We start from the raw sequence: 24,461 nt of genomic DNA, 5'->3' as shown, positions 1-24,461 counted from the left end.
GAACGTGAGCCGGCTCGCTCATTTGCCAGCCCTATTTACCGCTTTCAAGAGCGGTGAACCATTCATCGCTTTCTTTCTTTTTCTTCCTTTTTATTATAATTCTATGATAGTAAAAGCGGCGGTGAATGGTTCACCGCTTTTATTATTTTTCTACTTCTAAATAGAAGTTATGAATGCGGTGAATCATTCACCGCATTTAAAGGTCTATTTTTATAATTATTTTTTTAAGAAAACTATTTTTATAATTATAAAAATCGATAGGATTAGTTATAAAAAAAATTTGCTCTAGTTAGTCGCTAACCCCTTGCCACGATCCCTAGCCTCTCCCGCCGCGGAAGGCTCTGAAACAAAAACCAACAATAAATGGGGGTGAGAACTATTAAATAATAGTTCCCAGTGGGTAAGCCACCGAGAGTGGCGAAATACACCACTAGGTCAACTGAGGCATGCTATAAGGTGATAAGTAAGCAACAAGAGAAAAGCAAGTAATTTAAACACTTTAATTAACAAGTCATGCCTCTACCAAAGATTAACTATCATATACGAGATGTTCTAATCTCACATGTTCAACTATATGCCAATGCCGGTTTACATGCATGTTCATCATTTCCATAATGCTACAAAGAGTAAGTATGCTTTTCATTGCTATTTTTTCCATGCATCTATACCAATCAACATAGATGTAGATATACTACCACTAGAATGTTGATGCCATGAACGACTAACATAAGGTCCAAACAATATGCACTATCATGCATGTCCATAAGTCCAACTAATATGCACTATCTAGTAGTAGTTTCCACATTATACTTTAGGTATCATTGTTCAATCTCGTCATGGACCTACACGTGTGTAGTCCGGCTTGCTCTGTGTCTAATGGCCCAGTAGTAGTCAACATTCCCACTCTAGGAATGAGCCTTCCCCACGACATCCCATTTCGGTGCCTAATCCCGCACGGACGAGCTTGTGTCGCGTAGGCTATCTTCGGAGTGCCGCCTTGTGGGGAGTGACCCTCACAAGCATGTGCGAATGAGCACAATGGCAAGCAAGCATGATCAATAGTATCCAACCCTCGGTCATCAATATCATGTCTAAAACATGAAATAAGCACCAACGACCCAAAGGCCCAATATAGTATCACATTGCCAAGGTTTAGTCATTTGCTAAATCAAGTGTCACTACATGACGTTCATGTTTACTATGTCAAGCATAAATCATTAGTCCATAAGCATGTAAAAGCTTGTCGTTTTACTAAATGTAACATGATTTCCAACATAGTATAAAGATGCCATTTCCACTAGCCTAGAGGGTCCTTTTCTAATGCCATATGCGAAAGAGTCACGAGAGATTTACCAATTTATATCATATGCCATGCACATGGTTTTCTACCGATGCCTCCACTATATGGAGTAAGTATCATGCAAATGACCTCATTCAATTAATGTTATATGCATTTGTCCCTCCTATCATATGCCCAAGGCATTAAAATCTCTCTCCTCATGTCTAATACATGGAACACAGTATCGATCCCTAGATCGAATGTAATGTCACGATGCCACATACTAGTTGTTCAACTAGGTTTAATGCACTAAGTTTAGCTTCATGTCGATCTTAACATGCACTATGTTGCAATGTCACATTTACCTTGTCTACAACAAGTTTAGTGTTATCATGCAAGTAATTGCTAAGTCCCATTGATTCCACAATCCAAATAGGGTTCACAAGATTGATCCTTTGTTTATCTCTAATATGCTTTCTATCATTGCATAATGAGAAAAGCAACAAATGACATGTAGAATGAAAGCCTACCTTATGCACCTTTACTATATAGAGTATAAATTTCTACATGCAACACATATATATTATGTACTCTAAAATTCCATCATGTCCTATTGAGCATGAGTACACATCCATCTAAGTCTAATAACCATAGAGAAGACATAGAGGAAGTTCACCCATTTCGGTAAAGTCAAACCCATCGGATACTCCTCGAACCCTTTCGTTCCTTCGAACGAAGTTGTCCACCAAGCTTCTATACGCTAAAAGAATTTCTAAGAGGGTTACAAGCTTCGAACGAACACCCCACAAACTCTACAAAATTCAACCCATAAATAGGTAGAAAATTACCTTATATGGTGAAGAACTCTTCCAAGATCCAAATGAAGGATAGGATACTTCAAATCCAACCTAAAAGAGAGTTCTACACTCATCAATTTAACCCCAAAGGCTACAAATCAAGAAACCCCAAATAAAACCTTAGTTTTCCAAAAATTAGGTTTTCATCTCAAAAATCCACCATAACACAAACTAAGGGAGAGATCAAAGCTACTAATTTCTCAACAAGCTCCAAACCAAGTTAGGAATGTGCTAGGGTTGAAGATCTTTCCTCATACAAGTTCCAAACACTAACTCCAAGGCTTCTCTAAGGTGGAAGAATCATCACCAAGCAAAAAGAAGCAAAAGGAGAGATCAAACCTCAAAATCCCAAGCAAAAGAGAGCGAAAATCAAGGAGAAGAAGAGGAGGAAGCTTACCACCTCCTCCTCTCTGGTTCCAGCACAAAAGCCCCCCAAAAGGGTGAGGGGTTATTTGAGAGATGTAACAATCCCAAAAAGAACCCTAAAAAACATGCAGTCTGCATCTGCACTGCGTACCGGTACGTGGGCTGGAGTACCGGTACCCCGCGACCGAACGCGCAAACCCGAGCCTCTGTCAAGCGGACAGATTGCAGTGTACCGGTACCCGCGCGATGCAGTACCGGTACCAGGCCCCAGTATCGGTACTCGAGCAATGAGTACCGGTACTATGCGTCGCAGAGCTCAAACCCGAGAGCACCCCTCTCGGTTAAGTGACGAGGTTCCGGTACCCCTCTTTGGTACCGGTACCCAGCACCCCAAAACCTGCAGTTTGAAGGTTTTGGTGCTAAGTACTCACCCTCGCTCCTCAAGACGCGAGTAATAGGTCAGAACGCCTTCAACGACCCTCAAGAATACTAGGGTATCTCAAAATACTAATCCAACACTGGAACCTTGCAATTTGCTAAAGTTCAGTGTGCTATAGTTGTAGGGTATCCAGAATTCTTCGGATATCCCAAAAAATAAAACAAAAAGAGAAAAAACAAAAAGAAAAAGAAAAAAGCAAAAATTTTTTTTTGCACAAGGCACGCATCACCGTGTCGCTCTGTCTTGTGCGGCACGGCTCGGCGTGCCGCGGCACGGAGGGGGGGTCTCGGAACCCCCCTGTACCGTGCCCCTTTCTTGGTGGCACGGTACGCAGTGCGGCACGGCTGGCACTTAAATCCTTGGTAGCTGTCCAAGTGTAGTGTCGCTAATTTGGTGCAAATACGTGCGATAAGGCTTTCAAACCTTTTGGCCCTAGATTCATCATCCTTATTTAGGAGCAAAGCAAGACAACCGATCAAACTCCGCCTCGTACTCCTCCACTGACATTGAGCCTTTCTTTAGATCGAGAAATTCTCTCAAGTTGTCGTAATTTGCTTTTTAAGAAGGCCATGCTGAATATCTCCCAAATAAATGCAGCAGGGTTGCCTCCATGGGTGTGTAGTTTACTCTTCTACCAATTATTGGCACTGCCCTGAAGCATGTAGATTCCAAACCTTCTCTTCGTTAGTCTAATTCCTGAAAGCTTTCTCCATCTCTTCAACCCAGAGTTCCGCCTCAGCTAGATTGGCGGTGCCCGAAAAAGGTAAGGGTGCAGCTTTCAAGAGGAGGCTGCTTTCTTAAACTCATTTATGCTCCTCTCACGAGCATGAGGACCAGCTTCGAAAGAAGTTGGAGGTGGCCGCTGTTGAAGTTGTTGTATTTGCACAAGCTCCATCACAGCTTGTAATATTATGCGACAGTGGGTTTCACAACACTAGCTTGTTGCATTTGGGGAACTGGTGCTGCAGGTTGAGATGAATATGCAGGTGGAGGTGGGGCCGAAGATGCCGCTATATGTTGGGATGGATTTGTCGGCGGAGGTAAATCTGTAGATTGAAAAGCGATTGGTGGATTTTGATTTGCGTTTTCAGACCTATCCATAGGTTGGTCCTCGGATTTTTTGTTGTTTAAGCGCATACGACGATATTGGCGAGTCATCTAACAAAATAAAAGAACTATGAAAACAAGTGTAAATATACAAAGTATCATAAAGAAATAAGCGCAGACATATCCTACTTTTGCCCATCTCATACGTTTTAAGGTTAATCCCTCAATTCTATAACTTATTACCCTAAAACCTTAAGCCTAGGGCTTTGATACCAAAATTTCTGTCACACTCCAATCCCAAGATGCTACAGACGCCGTATATCTATAATTATTGAATCACAAACAAGCAAGGCAACAAAATATGTAGATATCAAGCAAAATAGTCAATCACAAAATCAAATTAAATACTAATCAAATTTGAATCCACAACTAAATATATGGCTAAAAGTTTCACTTATACTGTGAGATCCCAAGTAGTCTTATATATAAGATATAATAGGGCTAAACTCTTAACCCAGCTTAGCATTTTGGGCGGTGTCTAGGCCCAAGAGGTTAAGAGAGTTAAGCATGTTAAGACGAGAGTAGTCCTAGGATGGGTGACTCCCTGGAAAGTGGGGGCGTCACAGTTAGTATCAGAGCTAATTACCAGTCTGAAGTGTGAGATGAGTCTCGGCTGAGCCAGGATTATATAGTGGGGAGAGTGAGGCTCTCATATTGTTGACCGTTGTGGGTGGAACGCAACTCACCACAAGGTCGGCTTAGGCTAGCGAAACGAGTCTCACGTTGCCCGGTACTTGTGAGTCTGAGCCTGACGAGGACGTCAGGGCTTAAGGGGGATGAGAATGTGAGACCCCAAGTAGTTCTATATATAAGATATAATAGGGATAAACTCTTAACCCGGCTTAAGTATTTTGGGTGGTGGCTAGACCCAAGAGGTTAAGAGAGTTAAGCGTGTTAGGACGAGAGTAGACCTAGGACAGGGTGACCCCCTGGGAAGTTGGGGCGTCACAATATCACAAGAGCGAGAATTTAAACCTAGCTATTACAACACTTGGAATATTCACATTTTGCATAATTTCTCCAATTTATACATTACATGAATTTCTCGAAATACAACTGCGCTTTCAATTACATTTTCATTTCCAAAATATATTTGCATTCTTTTAATTGTACGTAGGGCGACCTACACTTGGTGACCCAACTATCTAGGGCGCAACGCCAACGTCTCGGTCTGGTGCTGCTTCATTAATGGTTGGCTCTGCAAAAACAAGGGTGAGAACTAAAAGAAATTTCCAGTGGGTTTGACTGCCGACCTCGCATATTTTTCCACTAGATCTATCAAGGCATAAGTAGATAAACGAACAAGAAAGTAGTACAACAATTGCATTATGCAAAAACTGGAATAAACACTACTATGTCTTTGCAAAAGGAAGCTAGGTAAACAATAAATGCTATCATGCTCAAGATGCTTACCATTTTTACCTTTTAACCCAATCATATCGGCTCATGCGAAGTCAAGCCCAACTCCCTCCTCTAGATCGTCTATTAGGGAGATGATTGCTCAATCCAACGTAGACTGTTTACAGAGGAGGCATAATCGACTCGTCACCTGTCATATGATGCTACCACAAGACTTCACAGAGTAACCAAAGACATGATCTATTATACTCAGCTTACTTTTTTTTTTACCTCATGACCCAATCATACTGGCTTACCTGAAGGTCGAGCCCACTGACAATACTAGGGCCCATGGGGAGATAGCCGCTCAACCAATTTAGGGCCGTCTGTAGGGGAGATAACCGCTCGACCCATGTGTGACAACTCTGGAGCTCACTGCTTGTAATGTCGCGACCACCAACAAGCCAAACAGACAATGTGAGTATGATCCAGTCCTCTCATCTCGAGGACACCCTATTAACCAGGGTAACAACATACGGGAATCTACCAATCCTTAGCATGGTCCAGAGGATCTATTTTAATCCTTCGCATGCTTATCTCAAATCCTATGCAACTATGGCAACAACTAACTTGTACAATCATGACACACAATGTTCATGTTATCTGCTTGCACAATAGGATACCCAATCCATATTTCCATCACTAGGTTCATGTTTAGACTCGCAATGACATCTAATATTTTACTTTGTTTCCTATGTCCAAACAACTAGTCAAGATGCCACCAAGTTCATGTCACTAATGTTCCACAATATTGTCTAAGTTCACATTCTAGTTCATTGCATTTATAAGGTTTCCAATGTCCAACAACCCAATCCTCATGCGTCCAAGTATCGAGTTCTCAATCCAATTTGTCCAACCCTATTTTAGGAAGCATGCAAGGAAAATTGAAAGCTCAAACACAATAATAGGCTAATAGCCCTATATGCATAGAATTTTCATATATATATATATATATATATATATATATATATATATATATATATATATACATATTACCAAAATGGCAACATAGATATAGGAAGAAATCCAACTATTTCGGAGAGCACCACCCACCTCGGTTAATTGCCAATTGTTAGGATTTTCAAGCAATTTGATTTCCAACGCCAATTCGGCTCGATCCAAGCCTATCGAATGAAATTTGGCAAAATCTCCCAATTGAACGTCGTAACTTCGTCATAATCCAAATCAAAGTTGTCCTGAACTACCCTTCAATAAGAGATTTATGAGATCAATTTAGTTCCAAATCTCTTAGGAACAAAAGCCCCAAATCCAACCCCTAGGTTTCATGAACCTCAAGAACATCCAAAAAGCATAGTGAATCGTTTTTTCAATTAAACTAGTTTAGAATCATCTAGGGATCAACAATACATCAAATATAAAGGATTTAATTCAAACCCTAACTCAAATCATGAAATCTCACCTTGGCCACCTTGCTCTCCAAGCTTGATCCACCATTCGAGAGCTTTCTTCACCACCAAGTGAGAGGTGTTAGAGAGTAAGGGAAAAGGGTTTAGAGAGAAAGATGGGTTCTTTTTTTTTTCTCTTGTATGGGTAGATGACAAAAGAGAGAGTAGGTGAGATAGGTCTTATCCTTAAGCCCCAATACAATTGCAACTTAACCCTTCTTATTCAATGAAATTTTCACTCAACTCACAACTTTTGATTCTAAACTTCCTCCAATAGTCTCACACACCATTTTCTCCATACTATGCCGAGTTTAGCTAAAGTTCGGGGAAGTATACTGGAATTCAGTACACTATAGATACGCCCTTGTGCAGAACTGTATTACGTTGTTTTTTCTGTGTGAAATTCAATGTACTTGTTTTGTTTACGCCTTCGGCGGATAGGAAAAATTCTATTCGTTCGGCAGCCTGTGTACGTGCCCGACCCGACCAAAGTGGTGGTGCCGGGGCGTGACAAATACTCAACTAGGTTCACAAAATTTCGCAACAGCTCTAACCAAGCAAAATTAAATTTTAAACTAACTATACTATGTAATTTTATTAATAATAATTCAAAAACAAAAAAATCTTATCGTCTATGTCACGCCCCGAGTCCGCTACCAATTTGGTCTGGCCCCGGGCGCGTCGAACAGACGCCGAACGGACAGGACCTCCCCTGTCCGCCCAAGGCAACCAACAGATCATGTATAAGAATTTACCCAGGAATTCAATTCATAAATACACGATCAAGAAGCACCACCAGTGCGACAAACAAGAGCAAGATACAAGTATAGAACATATACAAGTACATAAAGAGAGAAGAGCTATCTATTACATCCATTTGGCTCAATACATTCAATTACATCTTTTACATTCTTCCAAAATATACATACAATCACTCGAACCTCACCCTATACATCATCTACTCTCAAATATAAAAGGGTGACGGCTAGTGCAAAAAGGGAGGTAGCTAATGCCACTAAAACGCCGGGCCCTTACCGCGGTCCTCACGCTCACCGGGGACACCCGAACTGGAACCTGTGATAAAATGGGGGTGAGAACTAACTTCCTTAGTTCCCAGTGGGTTCGGCCGCCGACTCCGCCGATCTCCCCACTAGGTCCAAGCGGGCACGAGTAGATATACCAATAGATGGATAGATAGATAGGGAAAGCTGTAAATGACGGAAATGAAGCTACGCTACTATGCCCAATCATAATATATGAATGCATGTACAAGGAAATGGATAAACAACTAACCCATTATCATGTCCAAAGGTGAAGCTATTCACTCGTTCATTAACCTCATTTACTTGTCCATTAATCTCATGGCTTACCCGAAGGCTCGCCTACAGCTCACTAGCCATCTCGACACGTAGGGAGAATCAACTCACACTACGGACCCGAGACCGTCTGGCGGGGCCATATAGGCAATCCCTGGCGTGACCAACATCCGGAGCGCACTACTTGTGTGGGGCTTCCATCACAAGATTTAAACAGACCGTGAGCATGATCCAATCCTCTAAGCTTGAGGATACCCTGTCCTCTAGGGTCACAATCATCATATAGTCCATAGGTTTCATATACACTACGATACACCACGACTCACAGATATCATTGTTCTTTTGCTTATTATCAACCAAATGCCACTCGTTTATTTGTTTACTATCGACTAGATGCCACTCGTTCATAGTTCATCATTTTCTCTACATTATAGGATTCACAATCTCGACCCAATCCTTATCAATCCAATATATCAAATATCCAATGCACGCTACGATATCATCAAGAAAGGCATAAGGAAAGGCAATACATAATAATCCTATAATGCAATAATACAAGATGCAGGGTCGAAATATACTAAGACATAGGAGGGAGCCCGATTGCTTCGGGATGGACACCACCCACCTCTTGGCGATGCTGCGATGGTAGAAAACTCGACGTTGGGGTTCTTGTACGCCGCTTCAACTCCTCGGGGCGAAGCGAGCCCTCGAGTACCCGATTCGGCGATCTCTCCGCACCCGCTCGTCGGATCGAGAAACCGACTTCGTCGACGCGTTCCGGGACCTAGCAATTAGGTTAGCGACCCAACTAATTAGATCAAAACCCTCGATTTGCCAAAATCCCAATTCTAAGCCCTAGGTCTCAACAACGGAGAAATCCGCGGTGCGAGCTTCGATTTCGAGCTCGGACCTTCTATTTATCCCTAATAGGTTCCATTTGAACCAATTCTAAGCAATAAAACTCCAAAACCCTAAAAACACCATTAAAGGAGTTTAGAGCTTACCCCTACACAAGGTTTCCTCAAGCTTGAGGGAGAGGGAGAGAAGAAGATATCTTCTTCTTCTTCTTCTTAGCCTTCTCTTTCTCTTTCTCCTTCTTTCTCTTCTTCTTCTCCTTCCTCTTCTTCTTCTCCTTCTTCACTTTCTTTTCTTTTCTTTCCTAGAGAGAGAGAGAAAAGGGGTAAGAGAGAGAGAGAAAGCAGCTGAGAGGGAGAGAGAGGGGTCCCCCACCTCTAATAAAGGCCATTTTGCAGCTAGCCCCCTCAATTTTTCATAATCTGAACTAGCCCTCTCTGGGCATTTTCGCAGTGAGGGACCGGTCCCAGCTCGGGAAGACCGGTCCCCGTAGGCTGCCATTTCGAGCAGAGGGATTTTCGCGTTCGGGAACCGGTCCTTGCCTGAGAGACCGGTCCCCGGGAGACCGGTCCTTGTCCGAGAGACCGGTTCCCGAGAGCNTACCCGTCCCTGGCCAAGGGCTTGCAACCGGATCGCTCTGAATCGGTTTAAACCGATTCAGGGCTCTCACGTCGAGAGCCCTTGGCCAGAGAGCCTGTTCCTGCAGGGACCGGTCTCATCAGAGACCTCCGCAACCCAGCCTGATGGAACCGGTCCCTCCCTACCGGAGACCGGTCCCCGAGAGCATTTCTGCTCCAGTGCAGATTTTGCACTGGTGCTCCCGCGGACCCTTCTTTAATGCACTTTATGCATTATAATCGCCTTCGGACTTTCCGAAGCCTATGCACTCGACAACTAGTCAATTCTGGTCGAAATCTAATCCTCGAGTTTCGAAAATTCACTTCCTTACAGTCTAACTATCACTTGGTCCCATTCCCCACAAGCTCATCAGACTCCATACTTAGGTAAGCAACCATACACCACATTAGTAGTATTAAACATGCGAACAAAATATTTAGATATAATTTTTTTACAAAAAAACAATGACTAAGTTTAGTAAAATTTAGAAATCTCATTTTAGAATTTTGAGTCTTATAACATGTATATTTCACAAAGAACAAAGAGGAATGAAATTTAAACAAAAGCATTCTTATTCTAAAATTAGAATTTGAAACAAAAGTCTCTGGTAACTAGCGACTTGTTTGCAAAGGCCTTAAACATACATCACAGGCACTTGAAGGCGCGATCGCAAAGCAATGTGTATTTAAATAGAACCTGAAGGCACATCACGAAATTGCACTCAAAGGCATGTTACAAAATTGGACCCGAAGGCGCGTTACGAAATTGCAATAGGTGGTGCATCACAAAATCGAAGTTGGTTTCTATCACAAAATTCATGTTGACATGGCCAACATAATTTAAACAAAATATCAGGAGACATCACATTTTAAGTTCACATTTTTCGAAGTTGCACAGCAATCAGAGCAAAACGTGTTGGAAATCAATTTTTTTCAACGGTTGGTGATTTATATAAACATGTCTAACCTTTATTTTAAAAAACTATACAAAAGGAATTTTTGTTACCATAACATATTTCTATAATTTTACCAAAAATAAACTAACGGATGTTAAGTCATTTACCTCCAATTAATTCGAGTATCGTTCGGTCAAATGTTGGGTATCAAATTAATCAATGGAAACTAATGTACGAAACAAAATACCATTGCAAGCACAAGACGCAAAAATAATCAATGCTTATTAGGTTCGTATTAAGTTTCTAAAAAGATGTCCAATCCTCTGACATAGGACTAATTACTTTATACGAAACATGACGTTTAACAAGTAACTCCCAACAATATAATTTGGATAGGCTCAAGTAGAATATTAGTACAAGTCTAAAGTAGTTGCTAAAAGGCCAATCTCATGTGAGAAAAAGACAATGAACATAATAAGCTGAGGAATCTCGACCATCAGTCAAACGGAAGAATTCTATGGACTATATTATTAAGAAAGGTAGTGCAATATGAATAGGATTCAAAAAATTAAAACGAAGGCTTAAATACTCGAAATGATAATTTTTAGATGGGAACACGTTTATTAATTGTAATCTGATTAGGCCAAATTTGGAAGCAAAATTTATATCTATTTTCTCCTAGGAATTACATATAGAACACAAGAAGTCTATACATTGGAATCTAATGGATGTACAAAGATTCAAACAATTTTAAAATGTTCATTGGTTCAAGATCAATATTTAACACACATTTTATGTCTAAAAATAGTTCTCGATTTAAAACCCATCAAGAGAAGAATACTTTCAACAATATGCAGACAGGGATGAACGAAATAGGAAACCTTTTTGATGACGATGAAGAAAACGCTGATGAACAAAGTTCTTTTGATGATCCAAATGACATCAGCCACAAACGAAACGACACCAACAAAGATCAAGGAGTGCGGCAGCGACAACGTCGAAAAACGAGGGTCAAAGGTCGTGCGAGAAAGAGAGAGAGAGAGAGATATCGCACGCGGAAAGGAGAGCCGAGCGTGCTAGTATAGCGGTCGCGCGAGAGAAAGAGCGGCTGGTTGGGTGATCAGACGAGAGAGAGAGAGAGATTGGGAGCCATTTAATTAATTTGCATGGCATAATTGCACATAAGTTGCTAAACTTTTTAGGTCAAGCAAAATAGTCTTCTATCAAATAAATAAAAAAAATTTAAAGCAAAAACAAAATAATAAAAAAAATTTGGGGTATTACATTAGGGAATTCCGAACAAGACGGCTCTTGGTTGTTTATGGTAGACTATAGATTATCCAGTCAAGCGTTGGTGGAAGCTAGATACGTACTAAATTCTACTTAAAAGTTCATTGTTAACAAGCATGCTGTAGGATAAAGAAAAAACAAGAATCAGATATCCTCTGAGATCAAAACTGATGCAGGACAAATTAGAAAAATTCTAATCTATCTTGCTAGTGATGAGCCCAAAAGCTATATTTAATTGAATTGTAGAAATTTTTAGAAAATTATATGAAGGAATTTAGAAGAAGAATCAGAAGGAAAGATGAGGAAGAATAGAGAAGGAATCATGAAGAAGAATAGGTATTTACCGGCGCACATGGCAAGAATCATTGCATTTTAGAGTATTGTTCAAAGAGAGATAAGCTTCAATGTGTTGCAGTATCTAGTCTAATGTGTAAAATAATTTGTTGGTCATAATCTTTTTCCTTTTTTCCCTTGGCCTATATCTGTCATGTGTAATGTGTGAATCCAGGATGGCATTTCCTTCAGCAAGTAGTCACCTTCCCAAACTAATTTTAGGCATTTCTCTTTATTTTCAAATTGCCCTCTTTGTTAAATGTAATTTCTATCCTGTAAATTGAAGGATAAATGGATGGAGATGTATGAACGGATAGTCAATTTATGGCTTGTAAGGATGAGTTTTATACCACAATTGACTACACAACAGTAGGTGGCTTAATTGACATGTTGAGTTCTAACTTTCTAGATAGTGTCTTGCTGTGTATTGTATTCGAATATTATCCAGGAGAATTGCCGACTCTTCTATAACCTTTAAATCTCTTGGATTGGTCAAGCAAATTCTGCTTCATTGTAACAATTAACCTTTGCAGGGTTGTACCGCAACAATTCTTTTGATTTGGTTTGCTCAGAGCAAAGAATGTTTTGTGCAATGTGCGAATGTTGGCGATTCATCTTGTTTTGTGAAGTATGTCACAACACCTTTCTCTACTTTATGTTGATGATATTATTCTCTATTTGTTTTTTTTTTCTCAGCTGACTGATAATGGCAAGCATTTGAAGATTTATTTATTATTATAATTTTTAATAAGTTACTAGAATTTTTTTTTTCCTTACACGACTTGAAGAAGTATGATTACATCCTAGTTTATAAGCAAATGGACTCAATTGCTTTTTGTTAGTCCTGTTTAAATGTTATAAGAAATTATTTTATTGTTTGTCATCTTCATTTACTTGTATCACTTGGAAAATTCTCTTATCAAGCCTTTTATATCTTGAAGAAATGGTTAAATAATATCTCTGGTTATTCCAACTAGTTACCATTAAAAAATATATATATTATTCATCGTCTTGCTTCTTCAGAACATGTGCAATCTCTATCTGAAATGTTACAAAACATGAAGTGAAGCAACTAATGTATTAACACTTTGTATAAGAGGGGACCGAATAATTGAAGAACTACTTATGACAACCAGATCTGTGAATTGTCTTGTAAATCAGTCATCCTCTTGAAGTTTCACCATTGGGAACAACCAGAACTGCTTCCTAACCTTAATCAGGAAACATACTAACCATTTTCCTTGCGAAGGACGAAGCTGCAATGTATGAAATATAGTGTTGCTGCTATTGCAATTTCTCTAAGGTTAGTTGGGTCGGGAACTAAATTTTTGGGTATAACTTTCTTTTCCCAGGAACAAGGGCTATTGTGGAACAAGGAAGAATAAGTTGAAATTTGCATTTGGATGATAAGCACTTATTCTCGGAGGTTATGCCCAACACCATTTGGGTGTTTAGCCTAGAATTGTGTATAGGCTAAGTATAAGCACTTATTCTTGCAGCATAAGTTCATCCTTCTACTTAACCAAATTTTGACCAAGTATATGGATTATTGTAAAACCAAGTATTTTGTTAGAAAAATGTGATAAAATTTATTTTGTATTATTATTTGATAATATTACAAAGTAGCTCTATTACGCCCTGAGTCTCACCAGTTGGGCCTATTCGGGCACGTTCAGCTGACCCGCCGAACGGACAAGGTTTTTTCTACTCGCATGAAGCAGAAACATACACCAATCTGTATAATACCATACATGATATGGCTGCAAGAGCATCAGAGTAAGTAAAGCTTCTAAATTTACAAGCTATTACAATTCAACTTCTATGTTACAACTATTACAACTTAACGTCTTTAAGGTTTACATCACTTTAATCCAACCTGTTATACATCTATTGTTCACATATAACGAGGTACTCTCTACAGCGACTAGCCATTGTCTATCTAACTTGCAACGCCCTAGCTGCGACTCGCCTCACCGGCGATGGGTAGCCCTGAAAAACATCAACCATAAAGGGGTGAGAACTTGAAATAAGTTTTTAGTGGGTATGACTGCCGAAAGTGGCTCTCTGCACACACACTTGGTCCAAACGAGGCATTAATAGATAACGACAATAACTGAAATAGCTATTTCTATAATAGAAATGCAGGAAATCGAAATACAACTGCAGTGCCTCAAAATATTTATAGTATGCAACAATGGTTTGCTATGTCATTAGCCTATACATTTATCTCATTCCATTTCTTTACTTTTACCAAATTATTAGTTTGGTTTCCTTTGATATTACACCTCATGGAGAGCTGAGGGGGATCGGATTTCTCTCCAATCGGTAGATACACATCTCATGGAGAGTCGAGGGAGATAGGCATTTCTGCAATCGGTAGGCAGTAGGCGCACACTTCACCGAGAGTCGAGGGAGATTGACATGTCTCCAATCGGTAGAGACATGATCTCGAGGGAGATTGGCATCACCAAGTACGGTCGAGAGTTGAGAGGATTGGAATCTCCCTTTACAACATTGGGACTTGAAGGGGATTGACATCTCCCAAGTTGGACACTTCCGGAAGGTTGCGCATATTTTACCATTTCATCCAAAGTTCCTAATTTTTGGGGTTATTCACATTATTTATTTACCATTTTCTTGTTCTCTAGCTCAAGTTTAGCCTAGAGTTCAATACCACTATGGTCACACCTCAAGTTTCAACCTAGAGTCAATGCCATTGTTTCCACATCCTAGGTTCCATCTAGGTTAGATGGCACACATATTTAGCCTATGTTACAAGGTTCACATGAATGCCCATACATACACGCCACATGTTTTTCTTTCAATATACAAGGGTTAAAACCCTAATTTTTTTTCTAGGTCAAATGCTCATAAGACATCTTGACCGACTCGATCTCCTAGCATGTAACTAAATCCACTTTAGCTTACATATTACTCATAATATATACATGCAATCAAATAATGCTTTAGACAAAAGGGAGGTCAAATCCATTTTGGTGATATTCCCTAATCCCCACCTTCTTCTAGTTCTCTTCTAAGGGATGATCCTTGATCTCCTTAGAATCTCAAGAAAACACTAAAAAGGAGTTCTAACAAAAGTTAGAACTCTCAAATCTCATATTTGAGAAAACTCCAAAAGAAACCCTAAAAACACCATCTCACCTCTTCTCTTCCTAGCAAGGGAATATGGGTGAAGTGGACTTCTTCTCCTTCCTAGTGTTTCCTCTTTAAGCCCTTGAGCTTCTCCAAGTCTCCAACCAAGTAGATCTCCAAGATCCAACAATGGGAAATTAGGGCACTGTTGCTCGAGGGAAAGAGGAATAAGAGAAAGAGAGTGAAAAAGGAGGAAGAGGTTAGGGTTTGGCTTTGAAATTCTCTTTTTATAGAAGTGCTACAATAGCACATAAACTACCCAACATTTTCTATTTACAAAGAACTAAAACCACTATCTGTACGTCAGGTTTCGGGCACCCGAATTGCACATAGCTGCACTTGGTCCAAGATCTTGATACCTGCTCAGTCTACCTGGTTCACGAATTAGGCACTCGAAAGGTAGATTGGGTGTTTGATTCTTTAATTTCTCGTACGATTTGTGCTCCTGGGTTCAGCGTTTGAAAGACGTTCAGATGCCCATGAAGGACCGCCCAAATGATGTTCCGAGCGCTTGCAGGGTATTTCGGATGCCCGAATGCTTCGTCAAGTGTGATCCAGCTCTCAAGTTGGGAGTTTAGAGGGGTTTCGGGTGCCCTTGAGTGACATTCGAAATGATTCCGACGCCCATAGGACAATTTGGGCGCTCGAAAGTGGGTTTCTCACCAACATTGCTCTATGGAAGAGCATTCGGTTGATCCGAGCACTGCATTCGGCCATCTGAAACCATTTCAAGTGCCCAAATCCCTAATTCGAGCGTCCGAAAGGTCTGGAACTCAGTTTTCTTCTCTTTCGCAAGCTCGTTTCGATTCGAATTGATTTCAATTTGACACTCAATCTAGGCTTCTCTAAACCCACTTTAATCATGTCTATCATGACTCAATTCTCACTTTGTCAATTTATCGAAAGTTTGGTAAATTATAAGCTCCGGTTCAACTACAGTACAATAAGTAATAAAGTGATATTAGTTCTAATAGCATTATATTATAATATATTCATTAGCTTTACATTGTCACAACTCACAAGAATATAACAAGAATAGAATAATATCATAATGTAACATTATATCACATTATTATCATATAATAATGTGATATAACATTACTATATAATTTACTCTTAGAATATCAATTATATGTTATGCAAGGATTGCAACTGTTGTCCCATGTCTATCGTGTCGTACTCTGTTGAGGCTATGCCGATGCACGGCATGGAGTCGTGCCGACCATATTGAGAAAATTGTCTCTTATTTTTGAGTATTTTGGGATCTTTTTTGAGTCTTTTTGAGGTGATAATACCTGAGTATGTAGATCTTGTAAATCTACTAACATTTGTAGTTACTGGGTTGCATCTTTAATGAGGCTAACTTTTAGTTTAAAAAGTTAGGTAAAAACTTACAAAACTTGAACTATGGACCATTTTGAATTGGTTATCCAATTTTTCGAAATTTTGATTTTACTATCTGAACTTATAATTTGTTTGATTTAAGTCGGTCAATCGTACTTTGACTTCAAAATTTAAGCTAACTACTTTAAGGAATTTATAGTTGCGAGAATTGCATGACGTATACCAATTAAACATGTAAATATAAACGACACATTCAAATTTTGAAGCCAAAATGCCGTTGACTGAATGAATTCAAACAAATTGAACAGTTGGGTAGTAAAATCAAAATTTTGAAAGGTCGAGTAGTGTGACATCCCAAGGCTTGAGAATAGTCTCACATTTGATAGTTGTGGCTAATTGTGGGTGTTTATAAGTTTGAATCAGTGTTTGAAAAGGTGCGAGGCACAAAGAGACGCAAGGCTTTTCTGAAGCGTAGGCGCAAGGCGCACTGCGAGGTGCGCTTCTCAAGAAGGCGAGGAGCACATTTACTAAATGTAGTTTAATTTGATGTTCTACATAAAAAAAAATTCAAAATAACTATACAAAAAAAAAAAACCATCAGAAGGTAAAGAAACACATACATATAGGTTCTCAAATTTAAAAATATATGTATATTTCAAGTTTTCAACTTTCAACTTAAAACTTAAAAGTGATTGTGGTGCCAGTGCTCTCATTTGTTCGTTCTTCAAGCATTATCCTCATGCTCATCCTCGTCCTCATCACTTGCATCGCTGCTGCTGCTTGTTTTCTTGCTGCCGTTGCTGCTTCCCGCTTGCTATTGCTGCTGCTGGCCTCTGCTGCTTGCTCCCATTGCTTCCTGCTGCTTCCGCTGCTGTTGGTCCATGGTGTGACAAAGACAAGATGTGGAGAACATGAGAGGGAGAGGAAGCGGTGAGCAGCTGTTTTTTTTTTTAGGGTTTTGTTTGGTTATTCTAGGATTTCTTTAAGTATCTTAACGGGTTTAAAGTATAAGAATCAAATTTAGAACCTGACAAACCGAAAACTTAAACCCAAAATCCTTCTAACTTAGTCCAATTGGTTTCTTTATGGTTTTTTTGGGTTATTTTAGGATTTCTTTCAGTATCTTAACGAGTTTAAGTATAAGAATCAAATTTAGAACCTGCCAGCTCGAAAACTTAAACCCCAAATCCTTCTAAACTTAAATATTGCGAGGCGTGCTTGAGGCGCGCGCCTCGCACCTCGCCTGAGGCACGCACCTCAGAGCCAAGGCGCGCGTCTCAGCAATTGCGCTGTGCCTCGCTATTGCTGAGGCGCTGAGGCGCCGCGCCTAGGCGCGGGCCTTAGGCGCCCTTTTTCAAACGGTGGTTTGAATAGGCTAGACACAATAGCTGGGTTAAAGCATTTTGGTCCGGTGTTTTGGACTCAACAAGTTACTATTGCTAACGGGTTGGCTCGTTACAAATAGCCAACTGAAAATGGTCTATAACTTAGGTAAGTTTTGTATGTTTTTACCAAAAAAATTACAATAAGAAGATTCCCTCCTTTTTTTTTAGGGCTTTTTATGCAAATGGCCCCCTGAAAAAATTTTATTTTAAAACTAGCCCCAACAAATTTATAATTGCAAAAATGTCCCTACTCCTGCCATGCAGGCGCCACGCAAGCACCACGTGGGCGGGCTGGGAGGCTGGTTGGCAAGTTGAAGAACCCGGCGGGTTTTAAAAATCCATACCCATATAACTTTAATATATGGATATGGGTATGGATTTTTAAAACCCGCTGGGTTCGGATTCGGGTTCGGGTTTTAATTTGATTTTCGGATTCGGATTTGGGTTTTTGAAAATCCGATTCAAACCTGACCTGTTGACATCCCTAAAAGAGAAGAAAAGGAATATAAATATGAAACACGGTGAATCATTCACCATGTTTGAACACGGTTAATGATTCACCGTGTTTAACTTGCCAACCAGGATCCCAGCCCGCCCACGGGGCGCTTGCGTGGCGCTTGCGTGGCAGGAGTAGCCGAGTAGGGCCATTTTTGTAATTATAAATTTATTGGGGCTAGTTTTAAAATAAAATTTTTTCAGGGGGCCATTTGCAAAAAAAGCCCTTTTTTTTTATCAATTAGATCTAGCGAATTTACACATGATATTGTTTTTTTTCCCCTTATAAGTTCTTAACCAATTATGACTTAGTTTTGTTTTCATGCATATACTTTCATAATATATATAAAATGAATTTTCTCAGTTACTTAGTTCTTTTAGGTTCTAGTCTTACTTGTGTGAGATATAGCTCTGGAATCAATTTAATAGCTCTTGAATCAATTTTATAGTTTGCTAGAGATTAAAACATTCTAATTTTCATGAGCATTTTGTAAGAAAACTCATTCTAGTGTGCTAATGGTGCGCCTTAGCACGGGGAGGCGTGTTGACATTGGCACCCTTGTGCCAATGTGCCTTGCCATGCCAGCAGTGCCAGCAGCATGCAATCCTTGATGTGATATGTAATACAATTTATATTGCATAGTACATTACATCTATAATATAAAAATAGTAATATGTAGTTACTGCTATTTATGATATTATTATATATTATTACACTTTTATATTACATGATACAGAATAATGTAATATTTATTCAGAAAATAAGTAATATATAATAATATGAGTCATGATTGAGCATCGGTCTAAATAATATCACTTTTCCATAATTGGCCTCAAGACAAATTGACAGATAAATATGAGAACAAACAAAGTGCTCTAAAGGGAGAGAAAACAAGTGTTACTGGGTTATTCCTGAAAACCAGTTTGAATAGGATAACTTGGTTCACAAATGTTTTCTTGTTTTGGGAGCGAATGAGGGGATATCTTCCTTATCCTTGGGATATCCCCTAACCAAACTTGGCCTAAGGAAGTTAGCAGGCAAGAGTGTGCTCTGAAGTTTCCTTCATTATTTATTCCTGCTTTATATGCATATGTGTAACGGCAAGGTAATCAAACTACAATATCGTAATTTTTTTGGAAGTTTGAAAATGCACTGGGTATAAACTGTAATATCCTAATGGCTTGATAAATATATGGAGCCTACCGACTAATTTCATTTACTTCAAACATATGTTGTTGATGCATTTTATTTGCAGTAATGCCATAATATTCATTATACGAGACAATCATTATATTGAAGATGAATTTTCATTAGTTTGAATCAATGAGATTCAGGGCATGTCTATAGCATGCTTTGCGTTTCGCTAGCCTTAATAATCTTCGCCACTCGATGAATTTGTTGCTACAATTTTCAATTAATATAACTTATGCTTGATGGCATTTTAGTTTACCCTTCAATGCGCTATATGTACTAGAATATTTCTTTATTTCTTTTTCTTGTTGGAAATCAATTATTGTATTCTGAGCTCTGACATTAAAAAGAGGGATAGAGTACACTGCTAGTAGCAGACTGATTTCTAGCTTAGCATGCTGGTGACAATATATTTAATCTGTAGAATTTTTGTTTTTAGTGAAAGAATGCTTTGTTCTTGCAATTTGCAGACTTTCTTTAAGGGGCATGTTTGGTTGGGGGAGAGTGAAGCACCGAAACTAGCACTTTTAGAAGTGACGTATTATCGGTTGTTTGGTTTGCAGAAGTTTTGGTTTGTGGAAGTGAATATGAAAATTACTTTATAAAAGTGGGTGGATAAAATGAGTTATAACGAAATTTTACTTTTTTTAATTTGGCTTAAAAAATTGCGAAGTCATCGAAAGTGGAAAGCTTATCTAAAAGTTTATGTTTTGTTTTAACTTTAATCTTTGAATTTATTTTTCAAGTCGAATTTCAACTTAAAATTTGAATTGAAAACATGAATTTAATTTCACATTCTGAATTTGACTTGCAAATTCAAATCCAATACAATTTTTTTAAATTCAAATTTCTGAATTTATATATAAATTTAAATAATTTTAATTCTAGATTTAAATTTTAATTAAAATATTTAAATTTAGATTTTAGGCAAATTATTTTTAGCTAGGAACAAACTAGAGGGACATAATTGAAAATATTAGAACTTTTGCAGCAAGAATATATGAAAGTTGAACTTTATAGGGATATATTTGCCATTTACTATGTTTGCAGGGATCTGTATGAAATTAACCCTAAAAAGTAAATATTTCATGCCAAAGTTTGTGGGCGGAAAGTTATATTTGTCAACTACACACATCGGCATGACATTGCACTGTGTGCTTGGCATAACACGTAAATCTTTTTAAAACTGTTTTCCACACGGAAACCATTTCTTTTAAAACATGCTACCACGAAGGGTAGAAAATCATTTTCATCTCTAATAGATGTGAATTTATGAATATCTGTGATGAAATGAATGGTGAATGTGATTGGTGAATGTATGTGAATGTCATACTGTTGTGGTTGTATTTTGTACCTGTGCCATGCCGTGCAAATACAGGGAAGACTCTGTCCGTATGAATAGTGGATTTCCTATGTTTGTGACGGATCTGTCATACTCTGGAGTCAAGGTTTTCAAATTTTTTTTTTTTTTTGGGCACTCCCGCATTGACTTTTAAATCCAAAAAGGGACCCCGAGGCGTGACAGATTAAAGATTGTGTGAGCAAGTATCCGGAATGACTCCGTGCGTACTTAAATCCTTGGTTTGAAAAGTTACCATTGATATTCTTTGGTGTTCCCTTAGTAGAATGAGTACTTTTGGTAAACTTGAATTGAGAAGTGATATTCCAATTGAGACCTGGCACTTCGTAGTTGATGATGGTGGTGCTGATGGCTGAGGAACAATTAAAATTGTTTTTTGCCTATTAATGTCTGTTGTTTTGCGCAAATTTCGTCTCGTTGGCATCTTGGATTATTGCAATTATTGGCTGTGATCATATTTAGACATCGAAAGCAAAAGGAGTTTCTAAATTATGCAAGTAGACTGTTTCTGCTTGATTTCGTGCCTGAACTTTTTGAATATCAATTCTGTCTGATAGCATGAATTGGTTGAACTCTACTTTTATCATCAAGTATCAATGTGCTCTTGTGGCAGTGTTAATGGGCAGCAGATCATGATGACAGAGGATCACAGAGTAACAAGCATGCCTGAGCGGGCTCGCTTAGCAAAACTAGGAAGACCGCTAAAAGATGGTGAAGCACGCCTCTCGGGTATTTTCATTATGGCAATGATAGTCTTCTCACCTTACTAATACAATTTATGCAAAATCTCGTAGACCATCATCTTTCTTTTCTTTTTCACTTTTCCCCCTATTGCTTCAGGACTAAATATCAGCAGGATGCTAGGAGATAAGTTTCTCAAAGAGCAAGACTCACGCTTCAGTTCAGAGCCATATATAAGTCAAGTTGTCCACATAACAAAAGCATGCACCGCATTTGCCCTAATTGCTAGGTGGATTACCTTGTCCCTAAAATTTCATGTGTATGTTTGGATGGGGCAATTAGTGAGCTTCCTCTATTGATGATGATATAATTGTTTCTACTGAAAAACTGCAGTGACGGACTGTGGGATGTTATTAGCATTAAGAAAGCAGTGCAGCTATTCCTTCAGGTCTACATATCTCCAGAGTTATTTTGCACCCTACCAAATTTTCCTAATCCCCAACTCTTACAAGATGTAACTTGTGTTCTGAATTATTCTTTGCAGAACAGGGAGAGGTTTGACATTCACGACAATGATTACGCTGAGAAAATAGCCAACTGCATACTAGAAGAGGCCAGAATGTTGCGGACGAAGGATAATACTTCTGTAATCTTCTTAGATTTTGACACTCTGAGATCAGATTCCGGTTTGATCAAATCCTAATTTTTGTTTCTAAGAATAGTGCTGTTCATATATTATCATTATGTTCATTCTTCCGAGTTTATTTTATAACAATGTTTGGATCCACCTTTTTCTTCTTATTTTATTTTATTTATTTCTTTATTATTATTATTATTATTCTCCCGGTTGTAAATACTTCTATCTACTACTATAAATATCTAGTATTTAAGATGGTCAAACTATAGGATTGAATCTTATGCGAACGTAGTGCTTCTTGCGAGCCTGGTGTCTGAAATGTTTCCTTAAACATGGGGAATAAATTTGCTGTAAAGTTTCGAAGCTTCTGCAGTATAAAGGGAGCTTGGGGAAATTGTTTCCTGGACTATCAAGCTTAATAAGAGAAATTGTTGCCCTGGCCGTAGGCTCCCATGTCGGCTATGGACTGCACATATCATGTTCTAAACCGTCCAAAGATTTGCATTATTTAATTCATCAGCTAATTAATTATTTTCCTTAATAAATGGGTCCCATAGAGTTTAGTGTTCAATTTGAAATGGAAGCTTTAGTCACTTGGTGGACGTCTTTGTGTGTCTTAGGAACGCTAAAAGACTCGATATATAATATAGAGTAAAGTAGTGCTCCTATATTCTTATGAGTATAGAATTTTTGGTATTTATAAGTTGTTTTCGATGATAGAAATTTTGAATCGACGATCCACATCGTTAAATATGAAGAGTATTTTAAATTTTTAGAAAAATAAATTCTGTATTTTTTCGAAAGTATAGTAAAGTCCATTAAGCAGGCATAGAATGAGTGGTTAAAATTGGAGGGCCTCTAAAAAATAAAGGATCAATTTTTTCTTTTTTATTTAAGATCTGAATTATCGATCTTAATCAAGACAGTAAATAGAATGTTGTATAAAAAATTCAATCGATTTTTTTTTTTTTTTTACACTATTAAACTAGTAAATATTCAATATCGGATATTACAAGCTGTCAATTCTGATATCTTTTGATTATAAGATAAATGATATCGAAAATCTTTAAAATTTGGTTTCTAAAAATTTTAAATGCTTGAAATCATATTTAATTATATAGATTGTCGATTTGAAAGCCCCATCATTGAAAACGACATATGAGTAAGAAGGTGATTGTACTTATAAAAGTGTATATATATATATATATATATATATAACTATACTATAGTATACATATACATGGATTATTGTATATATACATGTGTTATAAGGTAATTATACATAGTATATGTATATAGTATCATTGTATACAATATATATTACATGTGAATGTCATATATACATATATATACATATAATATATAGTAGCATGAGGATATATGTAATACAATTATATGCTATACATATGATACATATATATACAATGTATATATATGGACTTTTTTTTGAAACTGACCTATAGAATTTGTATATTTGGCCAAATATATATACACTGTATATATATTGATAATATGTATACATATATATATGTATATATATGTATACATATGTATACATATGTATATATATGTATACATATGTATATATATATATATATATATATACATATATATATATATATATATACATATATATATACATGTATATACATATATATGGACTTTTTTTGAAACTGACCCTATAGAATTTTATATTTGGCCAAATAACCCTCTGAAAATTTTATTTGTAAAACTAACCCTCCTTTCGCCACGTCGGCGCCAGCTCGGATTTTTCTCGTAAAGACGGTGAATCGTTCACCGTCTATGCGCATTTCTCACGAAGACGGTGGATGGTTCACCGCCTTCATGAGATGGTGAACTATTCACCGTCTTTAGAGCGAATTCACCCCCCCTTCAATAAGACGGTAAACAGTTCACCGTCTTACCTAAGACGGTACATTATCCCCCCACACCCCCCAACTTTGGCCAAGTCCTGGAGACATAAAACACAGATAAGACGGTGAATAGTTCATCGTCTTATTTGTGCTGCAGTAAAGACGGTGAACTATTCACCGT

General features: G+C 38.2%; 1 protein-coding gene across 2 annotated transcripts in view; it reads left to right on the top strand.

The window, feature by feature from the left end:
* Window positions 1-22,566, top strand: part of LOC109719509 (protein phosphatase 2C 70) — a 60,204-nt gene extending 37,638 nt beyond the window's left edge. The window contains exons 9-13 of one of the 2 annotated variants that reach the window (XM_020246244.1): window positions 12,693-12,787; window positions 21,702-21,817; window positions 21,929-22,058; window positions 22,163-22,217; window positions 22,314-22,566. In XM_020246244.1, coding sequence (XP_020101833.1) covers window positions 12,693-12,787; window positions 21,702-21,817; window positions 21,929-22,058; window positions 22,163-22,217; window positions 22,314-22,472 — 555 coding nt within the window. In that variant the 3' untranslated portion in view covers window positions 22,473-22,566. The remainder of the gene's footprint in view (window positions 1-12,692; window positions 12,788-21,701; window positions 21,818-21,928; window positions 22,059-22,162; window positions 22,218-22,313) is intronic. The other variant, XM_020246245.1, reaches the window with a different exon arrangement.

This window comes from Ananas comosus, linkage group 13, assembly GCF_001540865.1.
Source record: "Ananas comosus cultivar F153 linkage group 13, ASM154086v1, whole genome shotgun sequence".
Lineage (NCBI taxonomy): Eukaryota > Viridiplantae > Streptophyta > Magnoliopsida > Poales > Bromeliaceae > Ananas > Ananas comosus.
This window is presented reverse-complemented; position numbering and strand designations above follow the sequence as displayed.